At 46.6% G+C, this 10,610-nt stretch overlaps 3 protein-coding genes across 3 annotated transcripts; all 3 read left to right on the plus strand.

The window, feature by feature from the left end:
- Positions 1 to 549: 549 nt before the first annotated feature.
- On the plus strand, positions 550 to 1,559 carry NCU16500 (hypothetical protein). The gene has a single exon (XM_011395362.1). It carries the CDS (start codon positions 691 to 693, stop codon positions 1,216 to 1,218), a length of 528 nt encoding a protein of 175 aa, XP_011393664.1. The 5' UTR covers positions 550 to 690; the 3' UTR covers positions 1,219 to 1,559.
- Positions 1,560 to 1,962: 403 nt separating this feature from the next.
- Positions 1,963 to 4,056, plus strand: NCU09594 (seryl-tRNA synthetase). Its single transcript, XM_958079.3, has one exon. The coding sequence runs from the start codon at positions 2,123 to 2,125 to the stop codon at positions 3,776 to 3,778; it is 1,656 nt and encodes a 551-aa protein (XP_963172.2). The 5' UTR covers positions 1,963 to 2,122; the 3' UTR covers positions 3,779 to 4,056.
- A 1,701-nt stretch (positions 4,057 to 5,757) lies between these two features.
- On the plus strand, positions 5,758 to 6,852 carry NCU09593 (hypothetical protein; the record flags this gene model as incomplete). The annotated part of the gene is made up of 1 exon (XM_958078.1): positions 5,758 to 6,852. One exon carries the CDS (start codon positions 5,758 to 5,760, stop codon positions 6,850 to 6,852), a length of 1,095 nt encoding a protein of 364 aa, XP_963171.1.
- Positions 6,853 to 10,610: the final 3,758 nt, after the last annotated feature.

The following is a 10,610-nucleotide window of genomic DNA, read 5'->3' on the forward strand; positions in this document are numbered from 1 at the left end:
GTAGGGCTTAGTAGTAGGACTGATACTGCCGGAAGGCATTGCTCTGTACAGTCAGTACCGTGTCAGTGTGTGAATTGGATGTGCCTTCCCGGATCGCATGTTTCTCGTTGTTTCCAGTTTCAGTTTGCCTTTTTGCGGTTTGCATTTCTGACAACGGTGGGGCCCTCTGGCCATTCGTTTTGGGATTAGCCCGGCCTCCATCTTAATCCAGGGGTGCAGCAGTCTCCTGTGGATCTTTTCCCCCAGGTTCAGCCACTGAACGCCTCAGGCCGGTTAGCGACATCCGTTCCCTGTTTCACATAACAGATGGACCCCGATTTGTCAGGCCCGGTGTGTGTGATTGGTCAGTACTCTCTTTATGTGGCTGCTTGAGGTCCACACCTCCATCAGCCTGCCTTTTTTTCTTCTTCTTTCTTTTCAGTTGACTTCGTTGTGGCATGCCAGTGTCTTCTGCTGACATTCCTTTGCCTTCTGTGGTGGGAGTCGTGTGGTGTCGTGTGTCTCGTCAGGTTCCCGAACCACCACACTACTACAATGAAGTCGGGTTGAAATGGTACTGACAGTACCTCTAGTGTGCATACCGGGAATATGCAGTTCGTTCATCCTGTGTCATGTAGGTACAGTATGCACTCCAACTTGGCTTGTGCAGTCCGACCCGAGTCCCTGACATCACTCCATCTCTGACCACGAATGGATACACAACATGTGTCTTGTCCTCTGTCATGTCAACAACAAGATGTTCAACCGAGAACGGTGAATAGTCAACACACTCAACCAACGCTTCTTCGATTTAATACTCAGTCATTTACTGTATGTAGCATACTGCACAGTACAAGCAACCAGCCCTTCCATGACACTACCGACAGCCGCCAGCTGGAATTGCGATCAACACTCGGCATCCTCTCAAGTCCACCAGCTGAACTCAATAGTAACCGTGAAGTGTGTCTCGAGTGTGTGCATGGTGTGCTATGTCCTACAATGGACTACGTCACAGCCCATGCCGGAATCCCGTCTCTGCCGTCCCACGGAGCCCCAAGAGCCCACCGTTGGGGACGTAGGTGCGTTAGTCTGTCAATAAAGCCGATGGTTTTTCTGCATCCGAGATTTCGATCTGATGCCAACGACCACTTTGCCACTCCATCTCTCACCGGGTGGATCATGCGAACAATGTTTTTGTCGATAGTGTGTCGTGATCCACGCCGCGACTGTCGCGTTTGAGAGATCAAAAGAGAGCGGCGTCGGAACAGAGTTCGGTTTTCGGTTTGGGAGAGAATTGGCTAATCTCGGAGGGTTTGCCTTGGCTGGGGAAGGGAAGACCCCTGGTGTGGAGGCAGATGGAGGCGCGTGCTTGGCCATCTCTCTGGGATCTGGCAGCAAAGCTGAGACGGGGTGAGAGATCTAGATTTGATGCATCCTCGCCGTCTTGGCGTGAATCATAATGGTGTTTCTGATATAGCTGAGAGTAGTGTACTGTACGTATTGTGTGTAGTGTATGTATGCAGGTACAATTGCTTGCTGAGGTGATGGCATTCAAAAGGTTGTCCGTCGTTGGAAACCGCCCGCATTCTGCCGTCCCGTGCCGTGCCGTGTTGAGGCTGAAGAACGGCACTAATACATAGTAGACTACCTACTGTAGTGTGCACCACCAACGAGACTATTGAGGTCGACAATATTGAACATGACGTCAGAGTAGCCATCGTGAAAGTGGTCCAATCCAGTTCGCTTGAGTCAATGGACGGGAGAAGCACGGACCATTTGCCGCGGCTGACGACGACTAACCGGATTACAATCCATAACGTTCAATCAAGGCCTCGACATGCTGTTTTGTCACTGTTACACGTACTGTTACCGTAACTGCAACCGTTACAGTCGCACACTCCAATTCAATGCATGGACGGGAATGATGAAAGCTCGCTGTTGGTCATAGCTCCCACCCGTCCTGTTCTCTCCACTTAATTTTCCCCGCGATAAGGTGTCACAATAACCTCGATAACGACCGTTGTCTCGTCAACCACCACTCCTCCAGAGCTCAGCTGCTAGGAGAGCGGGAGTCAGTCCGTAGACTCGTATCTAATTAATACCTTATAACATTCACATCAACAACGTCAATCGCCCACCCACCATGAGACTGTCGCGACTGGCCATGCGGCCCTACACCTGTCTTCAATGCCTCACCCGGACACGCCCCGTCTTCCGTCGACCTACTACTACTACCTCTATACAAACACCGCGCATCGCTTCCCTCCATAACAGCTCCCGCTTCCTTCAACAGCAACAACAACAACAATCCTCAGACTCCCCAGCTGCTGCTTCTCGACCAAGCATAGCCCCCAAGCCCGTCGTCGATATCAAGCACATCCGCCAAAACCCAGACCTCTACGCCCAAAACTGCATCGACCGCAACTATCACCAACAAGCCTCCTACCCACAACGCATCAACGACCTCCACGCCCAATGGCAAGCGAAGCAGCGTGAGGCTCGCTCTCTGCGTGAACGCTCCAATATCCTGCGCCGCCAGCTCACCGACCCCGGTTCCATCCGCGACGAAAATGCCGACACCATCGCCGCGGGCACCAAGTTCCTGACGAGGGACGAACTCATTGCCGAAGCCCGCAAGCTCAAGTCCCTCCTCTCGACCATCGAAGCCGAAGAAACACGTATTCTATCCGAGATCGAGTCCCTCGCCCTGGCCATCCCCAACCTCACCTCGGAAGAATCCCCCCGGGGCCCCGAACCCAAACTTCTGTCCTTGATCAACGAACACCCCGAACCCGTCCCTTCGGCCTCCGACCGCGTCTGGCGTTCCCACGTTCACATTGGCAACGAGCTGGGTCTTCTCGACTTCGCCTCCGCCGGTACCACCTCCGGCTGGGGTTGGTACTTCCTCCTTGACGAAGCTGCCCAGCTCGAGCAAGCACTCATCGCCTACGCCCTCGACCTCGCCGTGCGCTCCGGCTGGCGCCAAGTCAGCCCGCCCTCCATGGTCTACTCGCACATCGCCTCGGCCTGCGGTTTCCAGCCGCGCGACCAGAACGGCGAAACGCAGATCTATGCCCTCGCCCAATCTGCCGACGACGCCGCCCGCGGCAAGCCCGAGCTCTCCATGGCCGGCACCTCAGAGATCCCGCTCGCGGGCATGCACGCCTCCAAAATGCTTCTCTGCCCCGGCGACATCTCCGAGTTTTCTCCCCTGAAATACGTCGCCGTCTCGCGCTGCTACCGTGCCGAAGCCGGCTCCCGCGGCCTCGAGACCAAGGGCTTGTATCGCGTGCACGAGTTCACCAAAGTCGAGCTCTTTGGGTGGACGTACCCCTCTCTCGACTCGGCGACCGACGTGTTCAACGAGATCGTCGACTTGCAAACCGACCTCTTGTCTTCCCTCGGTCTGCACTGCCGCGTGCTAGAGATGCCCACGCACGACCTCGGCGCTTCGGCCACGCGCAAGATTGACATTGAGGCCTTTTTCCCCAGCAGGAGGGAACGCAACGAAGGGTGGGGCGAGGTCACGAGCGCGAGCATATGCACTGATTATCAGGCTAGAAGGCTGGCGACGAGGCTAAAGGGCGAGGATGGCAAGATGATTGAGGGCGGTTATCCGTTTACGGTGAACGGGACGGCCATGGCGGTGCCGAGAGTGCTGGCCGCGTTGTTGGAGAATGGCTGGGACGAGGAGACTGGCACGGTGGTCATCCCCGAGGTGTTGAGGGGGTGGATGGGTGGGAAGGAGAGAATTGGGCCCAAGCCGCCGACTAAGAAGGGGTTAGGAGTTGGTGTTTAGTAGATGTCAAGGGGGTAGGTATGGTCTTTGGGACATGGCAAGGGGATAAAGGGAGTTGGTCGGTGGTGTATGATACAGGTGTACGGTTGGTTGTATTACTTTTGGCAGGAAAAGCATGTTAATGGAGTACGGTTATTTGTTTGTATTGCACATCCCGCCTACTGCTCACTGCCGTGATGCCTCGCTCGAAGGACTGGGTTGAGGATTTTGGCCTGTCGTCTGTCCAAAGAATAGGTAATATGTATTCCGCTGTAATAGTGAGTGTCTACTTCAATCCGTGTCTCTCAACTTTTTCCTTGCCTAATTGGGCCGTTGTTATTCCATGACAATGTTTGTTCCGATCGCCCATCTGTACTTCAGACATATCTGGTAGCTACCTACAAGAGACTGATGGCGTCTCAAACTGTGCCGACCTCTAGGTAGTGCCCTTGGTATTTCTCGGCCCAGCCCCCATGGACTGGACCTGGCTGTAGGTCTTGCCCACATCCTATTGTCCTATCGTCCAGCGTGCCGCTTATTATTTCTTTCGCCCCTGTTATTAAGCCTCGCGGTAGGGTTTGGTTACAGTACTCGGAAATCCGGTGATGCATATGCGGCAAAGAATCGGGCAAGATATCCGCTTTTAACTTCCAGGGAATTCAAACATAGTGGTAGAGGTACCGCAAAGACTCGGGGCGCTGGGTTTTAGGATCCCAGGAAACCAGGCATAATCTGTAAGCATACAGCAACATTTATGCCCACCGAATTTCTATGCAAGACGGTGATTATAATTGTCCCCACACTCCAACACCGTCGAAAGAATACGTGGGAAAAGGCAGGGCAGTAGGGAAATCGAATTTACAGTACTTTGGGGTAGCAACACATCTCCCCCACTCTTGTTTTCATCGAACATAAAAAGCACATATTCGTACAGTACCTATGCTTACAGATTATGTCTGACCTCCTGGGAACCTAAAAAGCTATCCCCCGAATCTTTGCGGTACGTAGCAGGTAACCCCATGCAGACAGACATGCGTAGGTATGCCATCAAAAAAATATTTCGGGAGACGTATTCCCACCCCGGAGTACTATAGATTCAACAATTTCTCAATTGCCTTATCTCTTCTCGCCCGCATCATCGTTGCAGTATGCTTACCTCAAACTACATATATGCCTGATTCCTTGGTGGTTGAGAACGGATGGCCCGAGTCTTTGCAGGAGTCTCGCATTTGTGTTACATGTGCCTCATGTATGACTAGAAAATCGAGGATTTTCTTTATGCCTGTACTGGCCTGTAAAGACCCTCCAAAGCATCTTTACCTCTACCTACCGCATTGTCTCGGGGCATCCATCTTTAGGTTCCCAGGAAATCAGGCATAAAACCACATACATATGCCCAATTCTGTACATTTTATGCCCATCAAAATAAGCGGGGGAGTTGTGTTGCCACTCCGGAGCACTGTAAATTCGATGTCTCTAGTACCATGTCTTTCCTACCCATTTTGTCAAGGGAGTTGGAGGGTGAGGAGACTGAGAATCACGGTCTTGCATAGAAATTTTGGTGGGCATAAATGTTGCAGTAGAGGTATGCTTATACATCATGCCTGAGTTCCTGGGAACCTGTAGGTAAAGATGGATGCCCCGAGACAATGCGGTATTCAAAGAGCCCCAGGGGACCTATAAAAATTCCTCAATGCCCACCCTTAATCTCAAGACTTTCCTTCCTCCTCTTCTCTTCAGTCTTCAGACACATTCCCGTCCCATACCAAGCCCAAATACGCCACCACATTACGACAACATCCGCTCTCGACCTCATCATTCTCTTGCCTCATTCTCTCTTTACTCACTCCCTCTACTTGAACACCAACGAAGCAATAACACACTTCAGCCTCGGACTTCCCTCCTTTCTCTAGAGGTACACTCTACGGTCTACACCCCGTTCCACCTACCAACTCCAAACACACCACCACATAACTCCGACAACAATGACAGCGACAACCATGTCCAAGAAGACAAGCTTGAGGCCCTCTTGGCGATTCAGGCCTGCGGGCGACGTTGTCGATGAATGTCAGCGACTCATCAACCTGCTCAAGAACTCGGACGAGCTATATGAGCCCACACTAGTCGATGCCTTGGAGTGTGCTCACACCGTGGTTGGCAAAATGGACCGTGAATCGTTTGTTTACATGCAGAACACCACTCTCGTTACCTCTACATTTGTCGATTGTCTCTTTTGTGAAGTCGACATGTACATCGAGGACAAGGAACAGGAAGTCAGGGCGAAACGTATCAGTGCCTGGCGCATCCGCGCGGAATCGATTCTACGTCGGGCCTTTGACGAAAAGCATGAGAAAAAAGCCAGAGAAGCCCACAAGAAGGAACGCAAGAAGGCGTACCGAAAAGCCTTGACAAACAAAGGGGTGCGCGCCAACGATAAGAAGTGCAAAGAGGATGCAAAGAAGGAAACGGGTTGGTCGTGGTTCGACTTGCAGGACACTGAGCACCAAGTCCCCTTTATTGAGCGGGAGTTGGAGGCTCTTAAAGGCTGGGAGGACAGCGATGTTAAACCGCCCACCCCGGTCCTCGACCGTCTCTATTTCTGCTTGAAAGAATCAGACAGGCATTTCACCTTGGAGGAATATGTGGAAGCCTGCATCTGGAACGCGCGGTGTACCGAGCTCAACACTACCCACCACACCCGCGGCGGTCCCCCCAAGTTGCGCGACTTTGTCAACGGGTCAGTTCTCGAGATCCAGCGAATCTTCGACGTGTGCCAGGCCAGAGTGGCAGAGCTCGATAGACTTCTGGAGCGCGCCCAGATCACGCAGGCTATGTACGACTCGAGTCGTACAGTCGTCGATCGGTGGCGTGTTTCGATCGAAAATATGTCGCCGGAGGAGGTTCAAGGAGTTGTTGACGAAGCGAAGGCTATTCGGTCCACGAAGGAAAAGTTGGAACAAGCATACGAGTCTGAGCTTCGAGTACCGTCGTCCATCGTCGGCGGCCGTGCGAGGTACGAGGGATTGCTTGAGGGAAACCCGGTCGATCGCGCCTTGTCTCGAGCGATTGAGATGCACTTGTACCCTAAATGGTAGTTTTGACACATTTCCCTCCTGTCATGTATCCTGAACGAACCTGTCTTACCTCTTATACATAAGGTTCCGTTTTCGGAAAGTCCAAGGGTGTTTCTCAAGGATGTAGAATGTCACGGTTCCAGAGAATTTGAGTTCTGCGATGATGCTTTGTTGATTTATTACATGTGTTGATCCATCGTCAGAGGTGTGCGGTGAAAGGGTTTGTTCCGGTTGGTGAAATGGAACGGCGCGTCAGTACAGGGTATCAACGCAGATGTATTTTGGAGCAGGCACTTCCACTGTGAGTTGGCTTTTGGATGAGTTTACCGGAGTAACGGATGAAGGACAGGGCATCTTGATAGAAGAGGTGCAGGCATGTTTATGAAGGAAGGAGGGGTTTGCTAGTGTAGAAGGGCACCTGCCTTACAGACTCTTGCACACATCCCTGTTGCAATTTTAATACACATCGATGTGAATCGAGAAATTCAGAACATTTTCCCAAAGATCATCAATTAGGGAGAGTGCCGAATGTTGAGCTGGCATCAACTGGATTGATTCGACAGGTGAATGTTGGGTGAGGTATGTGCTTTGGCCATCAGCGGCGTAGGTAACACGAAATCTGATCTCTTCCTTCCGCGGGAAATGAGGATAACATCTTCCCTCTCAAGAACATGATGACCTGGTTGTGTGAGTAATGCGAGGACCAGCTGGCTGGTTGCTAACTGGACTGGGAGCACGAGGAGAGAGTATAGAGAGGAGAAGGCCATACCAAATAAGGGGAGTGAAGGTCTCTATGTTACGATCCAACCAACGAGCTTAGATAGATTGACCAATCAGAAGGGACCCGGGGCCCCGAGATAACGGGACCACGGGTCGGACCCGAAGTCCCGAGATAACGGGACTACGGGACCGGCTGAAAGCTAGTATATAAGAAGGCCTCCCGGCCTTCGTTATTATGGCTCTTTAGTAAGCAATAGCTTTTATAATCGATTAATACCTTTTAGCTACTACTATTATTATTTTATCCTAGCGATATATTCTTATGCTTATAACGGTTCGTTATACGTTGCTTGCTTCTTAATTTATATATTAGTATTCTGGGATTTGCTACTATACTTAAAGTTTCTATAAACTATAAGTTTCCTCACCGCCTTAACCTTCTACCACTATGTCTAGAAATCCGACTAATAACCCCGCTACCGGAGGACCCGTTAGAATTAGACTCCTAGGTACTATAATTGGAAATCCCGGCTTTAGAGCGGATTTTATAATTAGTATTAAAGATAATAATAGTTGTAAGGTTATAGCTACCGAACTACGTACTAAGCAGGATACTATATACTGCTTTAATACTTATAGTAAAAAGCTAACCGAATTTATTCCTACTATTACCGAAAATACTACTATAGTTGAACTTTAAGAGATTATTAATAAATTAAGCGTGAAGGTCCTATCCGACTATATTATATATAACGACCCTCTACTCCCTAAAATTAAATTTAATTTACCTCCTAAATTCGATAGCACTTATAAGGAAGACCTTTAAGGCTTCTTTACCTAAGTCCGTATTAATTTGAAGTTCTTTAATATTTAAAACCCTGTTTAAATAGTCCTATATATTACTTCTTTCTTAATAGGAAAGGTACTTAAATAGTTCTAACTTACTTAAATTAATTACTTTAGCTATAATTAGCCTAATATATATTCTGAAACTATTTAGATTTTTAGTAATTTTGACTATTTCGAAAGTGCTATTAATTAAATCTTTAAGTTTGCTAATAAGGTCCGTTAAATTGAAATTAAGTTGAACGAATTTTGTTAGATTAAATTAGCCGCTTCCTACGCGGCTGAATTTAAATAATTTATATTCCGTATCGATTAAAATAACGAAGGCTTTAAATATTAATTTTATTAAGGTTTAAAGAATAATATTAAGGACGAACTTATTAAAATCGACTATAAGATTAGAAGCTTTAATAAATATATGAATAAAACTATTATTATTAATAACCGCCTCTTTAAGTGTAAATATAAAAAGGGATTGGGCGATAGCTGTCCCTGTACTAATATTGGATATAAATACTAATGCGGCGGTAATAATTATAATAATTATAGTTGTAGTATTGCGTACGGTACGTACGTAGGGCCTATAAATATAGGTGCGGTCGATAATTATAATTACAATTAGTGTAAATTTATTAGGGGATTTAGTAAGGATAAGAAATATTTTAAATATAATAAACCAAAATACTTTACTTACAATTATTAAAATAGTAATAATAAATAAAATAATAATTATTAACCTAATAGATAGAAATCAGTTCTTACCTATACTACTAATTCGGTTAGTAAGAGTAAGAATAAAAATTAGGATATTAATAATATTAAAATTAATTACAATTTTACTATAGTGTTCGCCGCTATTGTTAATAGTAATAAACCCCTTTACGCTATTTATATAGTAAATTACAATAACAGATCTACTAACGATTATATAACTCTCGAAGAGTATAATTAATATAAATAATATAAATAAGAACTATAGAACTTTAAAGACGAGAAGGAAAACGTTTATAGAGGAGCTACTCCTTTTATTGTTAACGATAGTTGTTAGGGGACGAATCCGCCTCCCCTGGGTCTGTGCATACTGGGCTGTACTGAGCCGGATTCGGCTCGGCGCAGCCCGACACAGTACAGAGCAGGTATAGATAGTTGCAGAAGGATCCGTCTTACTAACGGATTCCTCTCTTCGATCAATCAATCATTATCTACAATTAGAAGTTCTTACTCAGTGACACTGTTCATTAATACGAGATCTAGGTTACAATTGACCGTAGTTCCTCAAAACGAATCCGTCACTTAGTGACGAATCCGCCACGCATCAATCCCTTTGACGAATCCGTCACTTGCCGGATTCTTCTCTCGAGACGAATCCGTCAGTGACGAATCCGTCACTTGGTAGAATAGTGACTACGGTCTCAACTCCCCGTAATACCGTAGCAATAGTATTTAATTTCGAAGCTAAACCCTATTCGTCTTTAATAATTAAATGCGTATTCTATTTACCCCTATTACTAAAGAAGAAGAGTAGTTACTCAATACCCTTATATATACTAAATTTACTATTTATATTAATTTATTTAATATTATAAAATTTAATTTAAATATAAATACTATTAAATAAATAGATTATACCGAGGTATTCTAATAAGAAATTAATAATTTAAAATAATTAAGCGATATTGAAGTAACTAAAATAAAGGAATTCGAAATCCGATAGACCGCCTATAATTAATAATACTATAATATTTATTAATAAAATAAAGTATTATATAAAGGCTCCTTCTATAAGTCTAATAAGAAGCTTGATATTACGGGCAAAGGGTAGATAGTAGTTGTAATTATACGTAATTGTACGAAGGAGAAAGGAAGAGAAGTGTGTAGCCGAGTGCCCGGAAGGCTGGCTTTATAAAGGCGGCCGACAATAGTCTAGCAGACCCGCGGCAAGCAACGTTCCCACCAATTAACTACCGGCAACAACCAGCTTACTAGCAATAATAATAGCGTACAACAATCTTAAAAACTACTATACACTAGCACCAAACATAAGGCACACAGGCTAACTTTATAATACTTCCCCGGACTAAAAGAAGCTATATAGCTAACTAATATTATATAAAATAATAGAAATCCCTATTAAATAAGCAGTCCATTCTTGAAAAATCCTTACTACCGCCGCTAGTAGGTATTATTGTAACCTCCGCCGCAGAATTGGAGCC

This window comes from Neurospora crassa, linkage group II (genome assembly GCF_000182925.2).
Source record: "Neurospora crassa OR74A linkage group II, whole genome shotgun sequence".
Classification (NCBI taxonomy): domain Eukaryota; kingdom Fungi; phylum Ascomycota; class Sordariomycetes; order Sordariales; family Sordariaceae; genus Neurospora; species Neurospora crassa.

Coding starts and splice junctions, on each gene's coding strand:
- NCU09594 (XM_958079.3), top strand. CDS start 2,123: ATGAGACTGTCGCGACTGGCCATGCGGCCCTACACCTGTCTTCAATGC.
- NCU16500 (XM_011395362.1), top strand. CDS start 691: ATGGATACACAACATGTGTCTTGTCCTCTGTCATGTCAACAACAAGAT.